The following is a 20,826-nucleotide window of genomic DNA, read 5'->3' as shown; positions in this document are numbered from 1 at the left end:
CTTTTATTATTAAGCTTTGTACTTAAACGTAGTTTTCTTTCGGCTCTTGCATTTCTCAAAGTTTGAGACCGACATTTTATGTATAAAAAAAGTTCAAACATTAAAAAAATGTTGGAGGTCGGGAAAAAGATGAAATAATTTTCAGTGAAGTTCCTACCAAAATGCAGTACCTAAACGTACCCTATTGTACTCTAATATATTTCCCAAAGTTTCAGCTCGATATTTTATTTACAAAAAAAGTTCTGAGGTTCAAAAAAACATTCAGTGAACTGAAAAACTGTGGTCGGTAATATAGGCATTTAGCTGTATCACATGCCCTTAAACTAAAAATAGAACAATAAAAAAATTGTTTATGACAAATAAATCATTTTTACATTCTCGTCAGAAAAGGTATTTCTGTCGATATGCCTGTCTTTATATCTGTTTGTTTGTCTGTGAGCACGATAACTTAAAAAAAAATTAATCTATATCAGATTGGCTTTTGGTATACTCTTTTAGTGTCCTAAAAGCTAAATGCCAAGTTCGCTAGTTAGACATTTTAGATAAAAATACTAAAAGTGAGCCCATTTTGAAAATTTTTTATTACACATTTTTTCATAATTCAAAATCTCTGTGTACAGTTGTTCATAGTACTTGAAAAGAAAAATGTTACTTTTCGATAGCCCTACAAGATGATCATATAAACTTTTTTAATTTTTTCGAAAAATTCAAATTTTGACCGCACGAAAAGTAATTAAAAATCAAAAATTGCATTTTGCGGTCAAACTATGCAAAATAGGATAAAAAATGATAAGACAAACATTGTGCGCCCAAAAAATATCTACAAATTTGTCATTAATCACTATTTTATAGGACACGTAGTTTTTGTTTTATTTATAAAAAAAAAACATTGAAAATACAAAAATTCAATTTTTAGACACACGACACAAGCTAAGCCAAAATAAATAGATAACATTTTTTCACGGAAGGTGGACCAAAAAAATTTTTATAAATGGTTTTTTTCACATTCTCATCATAGAAGGTATTAGATATGTGTACAATTTAACAACTCGCCCCCTCCCCTTAGTTTTGGTCAAATTTCCACGTTTTGAGACTCCCTAAATCCGAAAAATAGGTTTTTACGAATGCGTTTGTCTGTCGGTCTGTATGTATTTATGCCTGTCTGTCTGTCAGCACGATAATATTGAAAAAATAATTCTATTAAATTGGCCTCTAGTACACTCTTCGTGATAGTTCGTCGTGTGGTTAATCGGGTACAAGTCCCCCGGCTTTTTTCCACAAAAATGAAAATTTTTAAAAACTGAATTCGGAGATGCGATAAAGTAACATAACGGACCTCCCCCGACTCTTTTTTGAGGGATAATAACAAAAAAATTTATTGTGCTAAATAAAAATGTTATGCATGTGCATTATTTTGAGGTTATGTCGTTTTTCATCTCTGCTCTTCCGATAATTTCGAAATTATTTATGAAATAAACTTTTTTGATTTCCTGCAAACAAGGTTAGTTCCGGGAGATCATATTTACTGTGTTTATTTGTAAGTCGAAAAATTTCGGCCAAAAATATTATAAAAGTGAATAAATGAATCAAAAATTTGAAATCATTTGAAATCATCATCAATTTGAATCAAAAATTTTGAAGTAACGCTCGGGAGAATTGTAACTCACATAACCTCGAAATATACACACACGTTGTTAGCAATATCAAAATTTTTTTGGAAAAAAAACACAAAAAAGTGTACAGGGACGTCCGTTAGCATATTCGCTATCATTTCCCCAATTTTTAAGACAAATATCTATTATATCATTCTCCTTAAATTATTCTAGATTCACTCAAATTTTTCTGAATCAAATGTATTTTTTTCGATTTTTTAATAAAAAATTTTCATTTCATTAAATTTTTTTTTAATTGTTTGCTAGACATTAGTTGCACTTTCATTTTTGTTTTAATTTACCCTGAATTCTTTCAAACTCTTTGGAATTTTCTGAAATTCACTTTAATTCTTCTAAATTTACTTAATTCTGCTCCAGTCAATGGATTTTTAAAATTCATTCCAATTTTATGGAAAACACAAGGTGGCCGCTGGGCCGGGGAACCTAGAAAACCGGGGAATGAGCGGGAATTTTATGGGACCGGGAATGCTTAATTCGAAAATCTTTGACTTATATATTTTAATTTAAAAAATTTTTTAAATGCAGCTTTAAACGTTAAAAAAATTAAATATTAAAAATTTTACGAGTTTTCAGAAGAAAAATCTGCACAAATTAGATTTTAACAGTTTTTTAAATTATTAAAGTGCAGTTTTGAAGATTTAAACAATTAAAAATTAAAAGTATTTGAAGTTGAAAATTTTTGATAAAAACTGTTTTATTTTATCAATTGTAAATATAAATAAACAAATTATTTTTCAATCGGAAAGTCTTAATAAGAATTGAAATTAATATATCATTCCGATAATTTTATTTTTAAATCAAAATTTTCATGGTTGATCAATAATATATTTTTATTTCAGAGTTTCAGGTATTCCTTTATATTATTTTTTTTATATTAAATTTAATAAATAAATTTATTAATATAATATTTCTATTAATTTTTTAGCCATTAAAAAATGTAAACGTGCATTTTACTATTTTCAACTTAAAAATAAATCCATAATAATATAGTCATAATTACAGGTTTTTATTCAATTTAAAATATTGTGAGTCTAAATTATTTAATTTTTATCCAATTTAATTTGAAATTTCTTAATGTAGAAAAAAAAGTATTTAATATTTAGCAATATTTCACTGCAAATTTAAGAAGAGTAAATTGAAACGAAATATTTAAAAGAAATCAATTTGAAACTGAATTGTTTTACATAAAAAGCTTTGAATATTTAGATTTTCGAGGAATTTTAAAACTTTTAACGTTACAATATTAATTGTTCTATTTAAAAAGTGTTTAATTTATAAGTTAAAATGTTTAAATTTTGACGCATAAATATCAATTGAACACTTATTATTTGTAGAAAAAAATTTGAGTAATTTTAAGAGATACTAGGAAGTTTTTCAAGTAATTTAAACGAAGTGTGTTAACATTTTTTTCAGAACTTATAAATATATTTTTAAATTTTCCTAATTTTTTGAAAATCCTGCAAATTAAAAAACAATCCTTACAATCTTTCATAATTTGTTAAAGTGAAAAATTATTTTCGATCTGCAAAAATCTAAATTTTATTTCAAATTCGGCTGTAAGAATTTGAAATGATTTCAAGTTCTAAATTTAATTCGAATTTTTAAAAAAAAATTGAATATTTCTTAAAATTACTCTAATATTTTTACAAATAATAAGTGTTCTATTGTTATTTACAAATTCAAATTTAATTTTTTTGTAATTTGCAGGATTTTCTAAAAGTTATAGAAAAAATTCAATTCATTATGAAGTTTATTTAAAAGTTCCGACAAAAATTCAAAAATTATTTTCAATTCGAAAAAATTTTAAACTACTTCTGCATTTCACAAGATTTTGAAATAAAATTTTAAAGCTTTTAATAGTCATTAAAAAATTTAATGACTGTTAAGGTATAAAAATTATGTTTCAATTATTATTGTTTCTAGCTTATAATTACTTAAAATAATATAATTGTGAAAATTGTTAAAGTTCATTGCATTTCATTTAATATTGTTTAATTAAAAAGTGTTAGTACCTTCCATTTGGTACGTGTAAATTTTTGAGCATTTGAATACACAATTTTTGAATTTAAAACTTTTGAACTTCAATTTTAAAAGTTTGGAATTTAAGGGTTCCACTTTAAATGCTTTAATTTATTGTTTATTGTTTATTACCTTATATGGAAGAATGTTTAGAATATAGTTTGATTTTTTAAATTTCAATGGCCGTGAAAAATGTTTGCGAACCCGGAATTTTTTTCTTCGATTAAAATGGCCACCCTGAAAACAATTTTATTTATTTTTAAAATTTAGTACGGTCCATTTAAATTTTTTTGAATTTAATTTGAACTGTTTTCATGTCTTTTGAATGTATCTTAAATTTGTTTGATATCCTTCGAGCGCTAAAAAAAGTACCTTATGAGCGTGACAAAAAGTACCCTTTGGTCCCTATATTTTATCATATAGGGACTGCGAGGGCTATCATTATTATCAAGTAGAGAAACATTTATTATATTTATCATTTTCATAATATTATAATCGTTACTAGACGGTAAAAAATATCATTTAAAAAATAATTTTATTCTTTGAAATTTGTACTTTTTTTAAACTTTTTTTTTTCATATTTTCAGGCTATTAGTGAACCCGACTCCTGTGTAGCATATGCACTCATGTGTAAAGAGCTTGCTCTGATGCAAGTTTCCGGTACCAATCCTAGAGATTCTTCTGCAACAAACTTTAGGAAATTAATAGTTACTCGGTGTCAGAGAGAATTTGAAAAAGATTCTGAAAACGCGAAATTGAGAGAAACCAAAGCCAAAGAAATTGAGGAATGCATAGATCTTGTCAGTTTTTTCTAAAGCATTTTTGAACATTATTTTGTGAATCAGATCGATTTGTGGAAAAATATATTTATTTAATAACAATTACAGGGCGAAAAGCAGAATTTGAAGATGATTCTAGAAGAGGAAGAAAAAAAGATGAGAAATCGGTCTGTTGGTAATATTAGGTAAGATATTTCAAAATAGACAGTCAAGATGATGAGCTTTTAACATTACAGCTGAATTTTCAACTAAATAGTTCAATTTTCAACGAAAAAGGTTAAATCGGAACAAATTACGTAAATTTTCCACAAAAAAAGTAGAATTTTCTACCAAGTTGCTGTATTTTCAGGCTAAACAGAATAATTCCCTGCAAAAAGTTGAATTTTTAACCTAAAAATACAAATATTATATTACTTGATATTCAAAAAAAAAAAAAAAATTGTTTTATATAATTAATATTTGAATTTAGCCAAAAAAGAGGTATTTTCAACAAAATACTTGAATTATGATCCATGAAAGAATTGATTTTCTATTATACAAAAAAAAGAGAATTTTCAACCAAGAAGATTATTTTTTTGTAGAAAATGCGAATTTGATACTAAATATATCAATTTTAACCAAGTAGTTAAATTTTAAACTAAAAAAAACTAATTTTTAATAGAAAATCGACGTTAAATTTTCAGTTAAAATTAATTTCCAATAAAAAAAGAACAAGTTTTCTACAAGAATGCGGAATTTTTAAGCTAAATAGACGAGTTCTCTACAAAATAGTTGCATTTTCATCCTGGAAATACCAATCTTCAAACCAAACAATTATATAATTTTTAATAAAAAACAGTGGAATATAATAAAAAAGACGTATTTTCAACAAAATACTTGAATCGTCAACTGAAACTGATTAATTTTCAATCAAATAGTTACATTTTTAACCAAGAAAATTGATTTTCTACCAAAAAAGACGAATTTTCAACAAAATATATAAATTTTTGTACCAAATATTTTCATTTTCGATCGTGAAGATGAATTTTGTACAAGAAGCGACAAATTTTCAACAAAGTATATAGATTTTTAACCAAGTAAAATTTTAATTAAGAAAAATAAATTTTTAGTAACAAAAAAAACCAAATTTTTTACAGTATATTTTAATTTTGTACCAAATATCTGAATTTTTTACCAAGTCGTGATAATTTCAACCCGATAATATGAATCTTCATTTAAAAAAAAAGAACTTTTAAGAAACTTTCTACCAGAAAAGACGAATTTTGAACAAATTACATTAATTTTTGTCCAAGTTTCAGTAAAAAAAAAAAGAAATTTCTACAAAACAGTTTAATTTTGTACCAAGTAGTAGAGTTTTTAATCCGAGAATATAAAATTTCAACAAAAACGATCATTACAATTCATCAATTGAACTTTCATTAAAATATTATAATTTTCAGTTAAAAAAAATATTTGTTAACCAAGAAAAAAAAATTTGCAACTAAAATTATTAATCTTAAAAGAAAAAACTACTTTTAAGAAAGTATTTCAACTTTGAACCAAGGAGTTGTATTTTCATTCTAAAAAGGTCAAGTTTCAATGAAAAGTATAATAATTGATATTTAAACAAAAAATATTTGAATAAAAAAAAATTGATATAACCAAAGAAGACGAAGTTTCAACAATATTATTCAATCCTCAACTAAAAAAGATTAATTTTCAATCAAAAAGTAGCACTAAAAAATTGAGTTTCTAGAAAAAAATACGAATTTTCAATCAAATAATGAAATTGTCTATCAAACGGTTTAATTTTTGAGTCGAAAATACAAATTTTCTATAAAACAGTTGAATTTTCTACAAAACATTGAAATTTAAAATGTAAATAAAATAATTTTTAACCAAGAAAATAATTAATTTTCAACTGAAATTATGCATCTTCAACAACAACAAAATGAACTCTTAAGAAAGTAGTTCAACTTTCAATTGAGGAGTTAAATTTTTAATCAAACAGTTGCATTTTTACGAACAAAAAGACTGATTTTCTTTCAAAATAATATATTTCTAACCATATACATATATTTTAAACCATTTGGTTGAATTTTCAACCAAGAAGTTAAATTTTTTAACAAAAAGACAAAATTTTAACCAAGAAGATTTATTTTCTACCAGAAAAGACGAATTTTCAACAAATTACTTGCATTTTTTTTTACTAAATAGTTTAAACAATGTATGTGATATTAGTCAAAATTTTATTTGATTAATTTTTACTATCTGTTTTTCGATTCTAAAATTGCTTAATTAGCTGAATTTTTAAACTTAAAAAGATCAGTTTTTAACGAAAAATGGAGTAAAATTTTTATTAAGGAGCATTATTTTTCAGTTAAAAAAACAACAATTTTCTACAGAAAGTTTAATTTTTTATCAAATGGTTCAGTTATTTACCAAGTTGTGAAATTTTCAACAGCAAAGTTAATTACAATCGAGTAGTAAAATTTCAACAAAAAAGATTTTAATACAAATAAAAATAATTGAATATGAGCCAGACAGGGTGGCCGTTTTTAACGACGATAAAAATTCCCGGTTTTTTCCCGGTTTGAAAACATTTTTCACGGTCAATAAAACTTAAAAAATTCGAATTTTAAAGCTAAACATTTTTCCATTTGAAGCAGTATAAGTACATTTAAAATTATGTAGAGTTCAAAGATTCAGATTCAATTCTAAAAATATATATCTACATTATAATTTCCAATGCTCTATAAATTAAGGAATCAATCAATGAAATCTAAAATTATTTTCATCTTAAATGGTTTAAACACTCTTGAAAAGTTTGAAAATTGTATTTCAAAATCTTGAGAAATCTAAAAATTGTTTTACATTTTTCAAATTTAAAATTATTTAAAAAATTTTTTCCGAACTACTAAATATCTGTTGAAATGAATCGAACTTTTGCTACGATTTTTAGAAAATCCTGCAAATTAAAAAAAAAACATTCCTGGAAATCTTTTAGATTCTTTTTTTGACAATTTTAGAAATTTTTAAAAATCTTTTTAAATATTCTCTAAAAATAATTTTTCAAAATGCAAAATCATTTTCAATTTTCCTAGGAATCTCAAGAAAATATTTTTTTGATTCTTTTGAAGCCCTTCTTAAAAAGTTTCTAAAATTTTTTTTTAATATACAAAAAATTTTTATTTTTTTAAAAAAGATTTTTGCTATTTGCACCGAAATTTCAGAACAAAAAGCCGAATTTTGCCGGTACAAATACTTCGTTAAATTATTTGAAATAATTTTAAAGTTTTTAAATTAATGTTGAATCTTTTCAAAACTTCTAAGTATTTCTTAAAATTACTCCAATTATTTCTACGAATAATAATTGTTTAATTGTTATTTATATACCAAAAATTAACAATTTCACTTGCAAGTAAAAATTCGTTTGAAAATTAAAATTGCAGCACTCAGAGTTTAGAATTCTTCGAAATTTTAACGATTTAAGGTTTTTCATGTGAAATAATTCAGTTTCTATTTGTATACTTTTAAATATTTGTTTTTAATTTAATCGTTTTAAATAAATAGTCAACTATTGCTAAATATGAAATAATTACCCTTTGTCTTCATTAAAAAATTTAAAATTGTGTTAAAAATGAAATATTTTAGACTGAAACAATGTTTCAAATTTCATGAAATTCTTTAATTACGAATATATAATTATAAAGTTATTTTTAAGTTGAAAATAGTTTATGAGGTTTCAACCTGATGTTTGCATTTTTTTAAAACTAAGACTTTCGAATTGAAACAGTTCAATTTTTAACGTTAAAATCTGAAAGTTCTTAAATTTTTAACGGATTCAGAACCTTTTTATCGAATCAATTATTATTCAATTTTTAATACTTACACTACAGATCCAGTTTGAAAATATTGTATTTACAGTCGATAAAATAAAAATAGTTCTTATCCAAAATTGTCAACTTCAAACGCTTTTATTTTTTACTTGTTTAAGTCTTCAGGGCTGAATTTTAAAATTCTTTAAATTAAAAATGTAAGCTTAAAAATAAAAATCCGTCTTCGACGAAATAGTTGAATTATCAGTAAGCAAAACGGAAAAATTTTTGACAAAAAGATCAATTTTTAACTGAAAAAGATAAACTTTTAACCAAAAATGAAATAGTTTAAATGTCTGTTTAAAAAATGCCTTTTTAATTAAATACGAAACGAATTGTCTTAAAAATGATTAACTTTTTAACCAAAAAGAAGAATCAGATGAACTCTCTACTAAAAATTTTTTTTGACAAAGTAGTTGAATTTTTTATAAAAAATATCACATTTAACAATATATTTTTAAAAAATTGTTAATTTTTCAATCAAAAAGCTGAATTTTCGAGCTGGAAAATAAATTTTCAATAAAAAAAGACGAATTACCAACTTATCCAATATACAGGATAAAGTTTTAACCAAACACGAAATAGTTAAATTTCAGTAAAAAAATCATTTTTAACAAAAAAAAAAAATGATTTTTCGACCAAGACGAATAATGTTCCACTAAAAAAGACAAATTTCCAACAGATCCAATATACAGAATAAAGTTTTAACTAAAGATGGAGAAGATTTATTTGCAACCATAAAAGACGAATTTCGACAAATTACATGAATTTTCTACTAAATAGTTCAATTTCAATCATTTTCAATTAATAATTTAATATAAATATAATATATAAATAATTATAAATTAATAAATAATTATATATAAATAATTTTCAATAAAATACTTAAATTTTCAGTTCAAACCACAATTTATAAACAAGTTTTCAACCAAGGAGTTATGTTTTCAATCTAAACAGATAAATTTTCAACGAGAAATGTAATAATTGATATTTCACCAAAAAATATTTTAATTAAAAACAATTCAATAGGACCAAGAAGACAAATTTTCAACAATGTACTTTAATCCACAAATAAAATTTTTAATAAAAAATTTAATTTTTACAGAAAGTGATACGTTTTCAAACAAAAACGATGAATGTTCCACAAAATAGTTGAATTTTCAATTTTAAAAAATTTAATTAAGAAAGAAACCAAAATTTCAATCAAATTATTGAATTATAAAGTCAAAAATAAAAATTTTCAACACAATAGATGAATTTTCGACAAAAGAATTCAATTTCGAATCAAATTATAAATTGTTCAAATAAAAAAAAGATGTATTCTTGACATAAAATGTAATATCACAGGATTTAAAAAATATTTCTTTCCAGGTTCATTGGTGAACTTTTCAAGCTAGAAATGTTAAGCAAAAATATTATGCATTTCTGCATAGGATACATGTTAGATCACAGAAATGAAGAGAACTTGGAATGCTTATGTAAACTATTAACGTCAGTCGGAAAGAATTTGGAAGAAATCGATCAAGTAAGTTTTCGTTTATTAATCAAATCTGCTTTAAATTTAAGCTTTCAGAGATATTTGAAATCTTTAAAACGCAATTTTTCATCTTTAGGATTTGGAGTCGTCGTTCAAGGTAATACAAGGCATAATAAATAATGAGGGTCCTGGAAAAATAAGTTCCGATGTCTGTAAAATGCTTCAAGAATTGATCGAGTTAAGAAAAAATAAATGGGAATCTAAGAATTTAGAGACTGATAACCAAATTGAAGATCATGGTGAGATATCTCCTTGTTTTCCAACTTTTCTAAGGTCAAATATGGATTATAATTTTTGGGACGGCTTTGTGGTAAGAGATTTTAAACCGAAGTATATTGCATTTTCCACAAAATAGTTGAATTTTCAGCAACAAAAAATATTCTACCCAAAGAGATGAATTTTCATCCGAAAAAGACGAATTTAAAAAAAAAATAATAATTTTTAACCAATTAAAAACCAAATAGATGAGGTTTCCTGTAAATGAGACGAATTTCCTAAAAAATAATTGGAGATTTTACTAAATAGTAAAATTTTCAAACAAAAAAGACGAATTTTTTCGATATCAGTTGAATTTTCAAAAAAAAATTACTTTTCAACCAAGAAAGATAAATTTTCAAGCAAGAAGGATGATCTTTTTTACCATAAAAGATGAGATTTCAAGAAGAAGAAATGAATTTTAAACAACACATTTAAATTTTCGACAAAATAGTTTTATTTTCCGACCGAATAGTTAAATTTTCAGCGAACGAAGATGCTTTTTCAATCAAATGGTCAAATTTTCAAAGAAAAATGATTATAATGAAATCCAATATTTGTATTTTCAAGACAGAAAGTTCATTTTCAACCAAGAAATACAGCTTTCTATCATGAGTGATTAATTATCATCACAAGAGTAAAATTTTCGAGCTAAGAAGTCGAATCTTTTAGAAAATAGTAAACTTTCAAATCGGAAAAGATGAATTTTTAACTAAATATATTAAGTTTCTACCAAAGAGTTGAATTTTCAACAAATAAGAATAAATTTATCCCCAATAAAACAACTTTTCAACAAAATACATCAATTTTCAACTAAATAGTGTAATTTTGAACTAAAAATTTTCAGATAAAAACTCTGATAAATAGAAAATAACTTTAAAGAAAACAAAAACGAATTTTAAAGAAAATTGTAAACTAAATTATTGAATTTTGAAGCCAAAAAAAAACAACATTTTCTGGAACATCAATTTTTTTGAGTTGATATTTCAACCGAACATTTCATTTTTATCCAAAAAGGATAATTTTTCAAACAAGCAGATTAACTTTCTACCAAGAAGGATGAATTAAAAAAAACAAGTGAATTTTCAAACAAAAAGTTGTACTTTCAACTAGAAAATATCAATTTTTATGTCAAAAAGATCATTTTTTGGTCAAAATTGGAATGTTTTAATTTTCTGTTTAAAATCATGAAATAAATTTTCGTAAAAATGATTCAATTTTTAACCATAGAGATAAACCTTCAACTAAACAAAAATTTTTAACAAAGCAGTTGAATTTATTCAGAAAAAAAATACTTTTTAACAATATAGTAGCATTTTTAACCAAATTTGTATTAAAAAAGATAATTTTTCGAGCTGGAAAATAAATGTTCTATATAAAAAGACGAATATTCAGCTTATCCAATATGCTGGATAAAGTACCAACTAAAAATTGGACGTTTAAATTTTTAGATAAAAACTGTTTAAAAAATTACTTTCACAAAAAATAAATTGTTAAATTTTTAACCAAGAAAATGATTTTTCGATCAAGAAAATTATGTTATGTCACAAAACATAAATTTTTAACTTATCCAATATACAAGATTAAGTTTTAAATAAACATAAAATACCTAAATTTTCATTTAAAAAATTGTTTACTAACAAAAAATGAATTTTCGATCAAGAAAATAAATTTTTTACTAAAGAGACCAAATTTGAACAAAATACATGAATTTCGAACAAAATTATTTATCTTTAAATCCGAAAACACGAATTATCTACAAAAAAGTTGAATTTTCAATTCAAAAATATGATATTTCTGCCAAACAGATTTAATTTCTACAAAGAAAGATGAATTTTCGACCAAAAAGTTGAACTTTTAACTAAAAAAGATAAATTTGTAATCAAATATATTAAAATTTTTAACTGAAAAAGATCAACTTTTAACCAAAAGTGCAACAGTTTAAATTTCTATTTAAAAAATGCATTTTTATCAAACATGACACGAATTTTCTTAAAAATGAATACATTTTTAACCAAAAAGATCAATCAAATGAACCTTCAACTAAAAAAAAAGAATTTTTAACAAAGTAGTTGAGTTTTTTATGAAAAATGATTAATTTTTTTAATGTAGTTTCAGTTTCAAATTTTTTTGTTTAAGTTTTCTATTAAAAAATGAGTTTTTGAGACGCAAAAATATATTCTATCAGAAAAATCGAATTTCCAATGTTTCCAATTTAACAGGCTAAAGTTTGAAATAAACACGGAATACTTAAAATTTCTGACAAATAAATCATTTTTAACAAAAAGCAATTCATTTTCAATTAAAAGGATGAACTTTCGATCAAGAAGATTTTTTTGTTACTGAAAAAGACAAAATTTTAACAAAATTCTTTATTTCTAAAGCCGAAAAGATGAATTATGTAGAATAAAGTAGAATTTTAAATCCAAAAATATGATTTTCCATCCAAATAGTTTAATTTTCTACCAAATTTTTGAATTTTCAATCCAAAAAGACGAATTTTTTTACAAAACAGTGAAATTTCCAGCATAAAAATGAATTTGAAAGCAAATAGTTGAATTTTTAACTATATTTATGAAACCTGGATAAAAGAAAACATTTCTGCGGAGTATCAATTTTCAAGTAAAAAATATAAATTCGTAACGAAGCATTTAGCATTTGGCATTTCAACCGAACATTTAAATTTTTAACCAAAAAGGATAAATTTTCTACAGAAAAATTAAATTTCTATCTGGAAAGACGACTTTTCAACAAAAGAAGCAAATGTTCATAACGAAAAGTTGAAATTTCAACTAAAAAAGATAAATTTTTTATCGAATAATCAAATTTTTAACTGAAAAATATAAATTTTTAACCAAAAATGGAATAGTTTAATGGTCACTTTGAAAAATTCATTTCTAATCAAACATGAAACAAATTTTCTTAAAAGTGATTATATTTACTACCAAATAGATGAACCTTCAACTAAAAAAAAAGATTTTTTAACAAAGTAGTTGAATTTTTTGTAAAAAGATCACTTTTCGAGTTCGAGAATAAATATTGCGTAAAAAAAGTCAAATTTTTAACTTTTCCAATTAAAGGATAAAGTTATAATTAAATATGGAATACTTCAATTTAAGAAAAAAAAATGAATTTCCAAGAAAGTTGTTAAAGTTAAATTTTCAGTTGGAAAAAATTAATTTTTAATCAAACATGAAACGAATTTTCTTTAAAATGATTAAATTTGCAACGAAAGAGATAAACCTTAAACTAAAATAGGATTTTTTAACAAAGTATAGTTGAATTTTTGTGTAAAAAAGATCACTTATTAACAATATAGTTGCATTTTCAACAAAATTGTTAAATTTTCAATCAAAAAGATGAATTTTCGATCCGGAAAATAAATATTCTATCAAAAAATTCGAATTTTCGACTTATTCAATATACAGGATAAAGTTATAACTAAATAGTTAAATTTGAAAAAAAAAGAATAATTTTCAACATAAAATGAATTTTCAACAAAGTTGTTAAATTTAAAACCAAAAAGATGAATTTCTGACCAAGAAGAATTTAGTTGTACCGAAAAGGACGAATTTTGACAAAAATACATAAAGTTTCAACAAAATTGTTTAACTTGAAGGCCAAAAATACCAATTTTTATCATTAAAGTTAATTTACAAGAAAATAGTTAAATTTTTTATCTATCATTGAAAAAAAATGAATTATTTCACAGTCTATTCAATGTTCAACGAAAATTATATTATAATATTTCAACCAAATAACTGTATTTTTAATTAAAACAAAAAGTTAAAATTTTCAACCAAGAATATTAAATATTTTTTTTAGATGGAATTTCGGCTTCTAAAGGAAGTGGAGCTATTCATAAATATTCAGAAATCAGAAAAATGTGGATGCAGCCGTCTGAGACTGTGAACCTCCCTAATGAGCCTGTGAGTACAATTCTTTGTCAATGAGATTTCACAAGTAGTAAAATATTATAATATGTAATATACTGGGAGTTTATGAGACAGTGAAAACCCGGGAAATGACAGTGAATTTATTTTTTGACCAGGAATTTTACAAATTTGTAGAAAAATAATATCTATTCAACTTTTTTTTATTTTTACCGTTTTTTAAATAATTAGTTAAATTGTGATTTTTTTCAAGTATGATATTATTCAGTTTAGAATGCGTAATTCGAACATTTTTCACTTTAAAAGTTTTCTATTTGAGATTTTTAATTTTTAAGCATAGATATATTTTAATTTAAATAATTTTAAAATGCAGTTTTAAAGACTTAAACATTCAAAGTTTAGAAGCGTTTAAAACTAAAGATTTTTTATTTAAAAAAAAAAAACAGTTTTAGTTGATCAACTGTAAACATAAATTAATTAATGATTTTTAAAATAAAATTGTATCTTAAGATTGAATAAGTTAGTAATAATTAATTGTACAAGACGATTCGGAATCAGTTCACAATTTTAGAATTTCCGGATTTTAACGCTAAAAATTAAACTGTTTTTATTGTAAAGACCGATTAAAACTTTATAAACTATTTAAAATTTTTAAATAACTTAAAAGTAATATATTTATAATTCAAGGCTTTTATTAAATTTCAAATATTATGTCATTATAAAATATTCCATTTTTAAACTATTCATTTCGAAAATTATCAATTAACAATTACAATTATAATGAACAATTACGTAATATTTAGAAATATCTGACTTTTAAATAATTTCTTAAATTGTGATTTTTATAAATTATTATATCATTTAGTTTAAAATGCTTAATTCGAAAATCTGTCACTTTACAAATTTTCCATTTTAGATTTTTAAATTTTAAGCATATATTTTAATTTAAAGAATTTTAAAATGCAGTTTTAAAGGTTATAAAACCGGACCGGGGAACCGGAAATTTTATGAATTTTCAGAAGAAAAATCTGCCTAAGTTCGATTTTAACAGTTTTTTAAAATTATTAAATCCCATTTTTGAAGAATTAAACAATTAAAACTTAAAAGCATTTGAAGTTGAAATTTTTTGATAAAATACAGTTTGATTTTTTCAATAGTATATATAAATAAATACATTATTTTTTAAATGGATCTGTACTCTCAGTATAGAAATCTGAACAATAATTGATTTGACCAGACATTTCTAGATGTGTTCAAAATTTGAGAATTTGCCAGATTGTAACTGTTTCAATCCGAAAGTCTTGATAAGAATTGAAATTAATGTATCATTTATTCCGATAATTTTATTTTTATATGAAAATTTACATGATTTATCAATAATATATTTTTAATTCAGAGTTTCAGGTCTTCCTTTATATTATTTTCTTTATTAAATTTTATTAAATTAATTTATTAATATATTATTTCTATTATTTTTTTTAGCCATTAAAAAATGTAAACTTCCATTTTACTATTTTAAACTTAAAAATAAATCCATAATAATATAATCAAAACTAAAGGTTTTTATTAAATTTAAAATATTGTGAGTCTAAACTATTTATATTTTATTCCATTAATTTGAAATTTCTTAACGTAGAAAAAGAATAAGTATTTAATATTTAGCAATATTGCACTGTTCATTTAAGACGAGTAAATTGAAACCAAATGTTTAAAAGAAAACGATTTGAAACTGAATTGTTTTACAGAAACAGCTTTGAATCCTTAGATTTTCGAAGAACTTTTAAACTTTTAGCGTTACAATTTTAATTGTTCTATTTAAAAAGTGTTTTATTTATAAGTGAAATTGTTAAATTTTAACGCATAATAAACAATTGAACACTTATTATTTGTAGAAAAAATTTGAGTAATCGTAAGAGATATTTAGAAGTTTTGAAACGATTCAAAATTAATAAAGAACTTGAAATTATTTCAAGTACTTTAAACGAAGTGTGTTAAAATTTTTTTCAGAACTTCTAAATATATTTTAAAATTAATCGAAATTTTCCTATAATTTTTGAAAATCCTGCAAATAAAAAAAATTCTTAAAATCTTCCATGTTCTTCTTTGATAATTTTTTATATCTCTTAAAATTTTCTTAAACTTTCTGTGACAATAATTTTTTCAAGTGAAAAATTGTTTTCAATTTTCCTAAGTATCTGAAGAAATTTTTTATTCTTTTGAAGTCTTTCACAATTCTTAAAAAAATTATAAATTTTTTGTATCTCTTAATATTACTCTAATATTTTTACAAATAAAAAGTGTTCTATTGTTATTTTTAAATTTAAATTAATTTTTTTTTTAATTTGCAGGATTTTCTAAAAGTTATAGAAAAAATTCAATTCATTTTGAAATATATTTAAAAGTTCTGACAAAAAATGCAAACATGATTTTGAATTTGGAAAAATTTTTAACCACTTCTAGATTTTTCAATATTTTGAAATAAACTTTTAAAGCTTTTAAAGGCTGCCTAGACTATTTAGAGTTAAATTAATTTAAGAACTGTTAAGTTAAAAAAATTATTTAAAAATTTTTAATGTGTCTAGCTTAAAATTACTAAAAATAATATAACTTTGATATTTAGGGTTCATTGCTTGATTCTTTAATTTAGACTATTGAAAATGTTAAAGTGGATTTATATTTTTTGAACTCAATCTGAATCTTTGAGCTCTATAATTTATCAAAGTTTAAAATTTTGCAGTTTATTTGCATTTGAAAATTTTTAAACTTCAATTTTAAAAGTTTGGAATTTAAGTGTTTAACTTTGAATGCTTTAATTTGTTCTTTATTTTCTATTACTTTACTTGGAAAAATGTTTAGAATATAGTTAGATTTTTTAAATTTCATTGGCCGTGAAAAATGTTTGCGAACCCGGAAATGAACGGGAATTTTTTTCTTCTATTAAAACGGCCACCCTTTATATATTAAATATTCAAAAGTAAACAAAACCACTGAACTTTAAACGTTACGAAAAAATTCAAAAATAATTTAAAATTTGAAATGATTTCAAATAATTTTAAAACGTTTCTACGTGTACCGATAAAATCCGACTATTCGTAACAAAATTTCGGTGCAAATAGTCCCTGACCTCATTTGAAACTAAATATAGATTTTGGAAGAGTTTGAACAAAAAGTTTAGACTTTTTTCAAGAATTTTGAACGGCTTTAGGAGGCAGGATTTTTAAAAATTTGATAGAGAAAATTCGAATCATTTTAAAAAATGGTTAGAAGTTCTGAAAAAAATTTGTTTAATAATTTAAAATTTGAAAAAATGTCAAACATGTAAATGTTTCAAGATTTTGAAATAAAATGTTGATGCATTTTAAGTTCCACTTTGAGTGCTTTAATTTGCTGGTAAAAACCGGGAAATGAAAGGGAATTTTTTTCTCTCATTAAAAACTCTACTCTGAATATAATATATATAATAATATTTTCGATAATATTCTTTTATTCTGCAGTCTTCTCTGAATGTTAATGATTCGGAACCTCGTCCCAAAAGTCCTGAAAGCTTGATAAGCACTTTCTCCATAAGTCAGAATGAGCAAAGAAAGGATATCGATTCTTTTAAGCAGCCAAGGTGATTATTGTATCAAACGAATCTTAGTTGTAAATTGTGTTTTTGACAATTGTACTACTTTTTTTATGAATTGTAGACCAAGGTCAAAGAAAATACCAAACCGTGAAAGGAGAAACTTCAAATCTTCTTTCGATAACTTAGAACCTGAAGATCAAACGAAACTTGAATCTCTCTACAAAGAAATTCTTCGTATTCCTGATACATCTGCGCCACAGAAATTGGAAAATTTAATTGTACAAGGCAGATCGTTACAATCTGCTTCTCAGCAAAGGTTACTAGAAATCGTCGAATTTATTTTTGAAAAGGTGAATAGAGGAGGGGGGTACTTAAATTCAACTCGAATAATCTTGAGTTGAAAATATTTAAACAGGCCTCGGACTCACTACACTATTATAATAAATAACGTTATTTTCTCTTTAATGAACAAAAAGTGGTTAAACTTTCAACCACATAGTTGACTTTTCAACAAAATAATATATAAATTCTCTTTAAAAAAATGTAATAGTTAATATATTTTAACGATGAAAATGTTTTCATTTTTAGTAAAAAAAAAACAGTTGTATTGAACCAAAAAGATGAAATTTCTGCAAAAATTTGAATTTTCAAACAATTCAATTTTCATTCAAAAATATTAATTTTCCACCAGAAAATACGATATTTCAACAAAATACATACATTTTTACCCGAAAATTTACATTTTTACTCGTAAAATTTATTCTCTACAAAGTAAACTAATTTTTAACAAGTAAATAAATTTTATACCATACAGTTAAATTTTCTACAAAAAGTTAATTTTTAACTGCAACAGATTACATTTTTACCCAACAGTTGCAAGAATATTAATATTTTACCACAAGAAAAAAAAATTCAAGAAAATACTGGAATTTTCAACTAAAAAAGAATCATCTTTAACCACAACTTTCAGTTGAGAAAAAATAATATTTAACTAACAAAAAAACGAGTTTTTAACTAAAATTATGAAACTGAACTAAAAAAACAAGAACTTTTATGAAAGAAATTCAACCATTAACTAAGAATTTGAATTTTCGACTTGAAAGGATGAATTTTCAATGAAAAATGTAATAGTTTATATTTTAACAAAAAAAGAAAAGGTGAAATTTCTACAAATTACTTGAATTTTTATATAAAACAGATTAATTTTCGACTATATAGTTGAATTTTTAACAAAAAGATAAGCTTTCTGCGAAACCTTTGGATTTTCAATTAATTTTCTTCTAGGAAAGACAAAATTTCAACAAATTACATAATTTTTACATAATACATACATTTTTACCCGAAAATTTACATTTTTACTCGTAAAATTTATTCTCTACAAAGTAAACTAATTTTTAACAAGTAAATAAATTTTATACCATACAGTTAAATTTTCTACAAAAAGTTAATTTTTAACTGCAACAGATTACATTTTTAGCCAACAGTTGCAAGAATATTAATATTTTACCACAAGAAAAAAAAATTCAACAAAATACTGGAATTTTCAACTAAAAAAGAATCATCTTTAACCACAATTTTCAGTTGAGAAAAAATAACTTTTATGAAAGAAATTCAATCATTAACTAAGAATTTGAATTTTCGACTTGAAAGGATGAATTTTCAATGAAAAATGTAATAGTTTATATTTTAACAAAAAAGGAAAAGGTGAAATTTCTACAAATGACTTGAATTTTTATATAAAACAGATTAATTTTCGACTATATAGTTGACTTTTTAACAAAAAGATAAGCTTTCTGCGAAACCTTTGGATTTTCAATTAATTTTCTTCCAGGAAAGACAAAATTTCAACAAATTACATAACTTTTTCGACAAATAGTTGAATTTTATACCAACTGGAATTATTTTCCACAAAAAAGATGAATTTTCAACAAAAAATGTAAATTTTCAACTATTTAATGTAAACAATGGATGTGATGTTAGTATGAATTTCATTTGATTAATTTTAAATTTACATTTGATCGGTTCTACGCATTTTTTAAATACATGGTTGAATTTTTGAACTAAAAAGATTAATTTTGAACCAAAAATCGAGTAGTTAAATTTTTATTTAAGATAATTTTTAATTTAAACAATCTAATTTTGTACCAAACAGATTAATTTTGTACCGAATTTTTGAATTTCTAGGGAAAAAATGCGAATTTTTTTAAAGCATTTGAATTTTCAACCTGAGATTGCGAATTTCGAACAAAAACAAATTAATTTTCAACCAAGCAGTTGAATTTTTATCAAAATATTTGAATTTTCACTTAAAACAGATACATTTTTAACTTAGAATAGTTAAATATTTAGTTGAAAATTAATGTGCGACCAAGAAGATTAAATTTCTATAAAGAAAAATGAATTTATAATAATAAAAAACAAATTTTACACCAGAGAAATTAATTATTAATCAAACAGAAATTAGTAGCCAAGAATATTAATATTTTACCACAAGAAAAAACAAAAAATTCACAAAAATACTGGAATTTTCAACAGAAAAAGATCAATTTTTAACCATAATTTCCATTTGAAAAAATAATATTTAACAAACAAGAAATGAGTTTTCAACTTAAGAGAATGAATTTTTATTTCAAAAATTCAACTTTTAACGAAGAAGTGGAATTATCCACCAGAAAAGATGAATTTTCAATAAAAAATGTAACAGTTTATATTCCAACAAAAAAATTTTAGTTAAAAATAAAAAACAGTTGGATTTTACGAAAAAAATGAATGTTCAACAAAATACTTGTATCCTCAAATAAGAAAGATTAATTTTTAACCAAACAGTTGCATTTCTACCAATAAAATTTATTTTCTACGGAAAAAATTAAATAAATTTTTAGTAAAATATATACATTTTTAACCAAGCAATTAAATTTTAAAAAAGTACATTGCTTTACCAAAAAAGTGCACTATTAACCAAAAAATGTCAAACTTATACAGAAAGAGATGCATTTCCAATCAAAATCAAAATAGCTGAAATTTTAACAACAAAATTTTTTGTCTTAAAAAAAATCAATTTAATTTAAAAGCTATAAATAATTCAATTTTGAATCTCCAAATTAAAAAAGACGAAAGTTCATCAAAATAGTTGAAATTTTAGCAATTTTTTTTGCCTTCAAAGAAACAAAAAGATTTTAATTCGCAAAATATAATTCAATTTTGTATTTCCAAACCAAAAAGATGAAAGTTCATCAAAATAGTTG

At 23.1% G+C, this 20,826-nt stretch overlaps 1 protein-coding gene across 1 annotated transcript in view; it reads left to right on the top strand.

Moving 5' to 3' along the window:
• The window catches only part of LOC117170074, a 114,316-nt gene that overhangs the window by 5,336 nt on the left and 88,154 nt on the right, over nt 1-20,826 (top strand). Inside the window, exons 2-8 of the mRNA XM_033356596.1 lie at nt 4,280-4,492; nt 4,580-4,656; nt 9,700-9,853; nt 9,942-10,104; nt 13,946-14,049; nt 17,508-17,626; nt 17,703-17,931. Of these exons, the coding sequence (XP_033212487.1) occupies nt 4,280-4,492; nt 4,580-4,656; nt 9,700-9,853; nt 9,942-10,104; nt 13,946-14,049; nt 17,508-17,626; nt 17,703-17,931 (1,059 nt within the window). The remainder of the gene's footprint in view (nt 1-4,279; nt 4,493-4,579; nt 4,657-9,699; nt 9,854-9,941; nt 10,105-13,945; nt 14,050-17,507; nt 17,627-17,702; nt 17,932-20,826) is intronic.

This window comes from Belonocnema kinseyi, chromosome 3 (assembly GCF_010883055.1).
Source record: "Belonocnema kinseyi isolate 2016_QV_RU_SX_M_011 chromosome 3, B_treatae_v1, whole genome shotgun sequence".
In the NCBI taxonomy this organism is placed as follows: Eukaryota; Metazoa; Arthropoda; class Insecta; order Hymenoptera; family Cynipidae; genus Belonocnema; species Belonocnema kinseyi.
The sequence above is the reverse complement of the archived record's forward strand: the minus strand, read 5'-3'. Positions and strand labels throughout refer to the sequence as shown.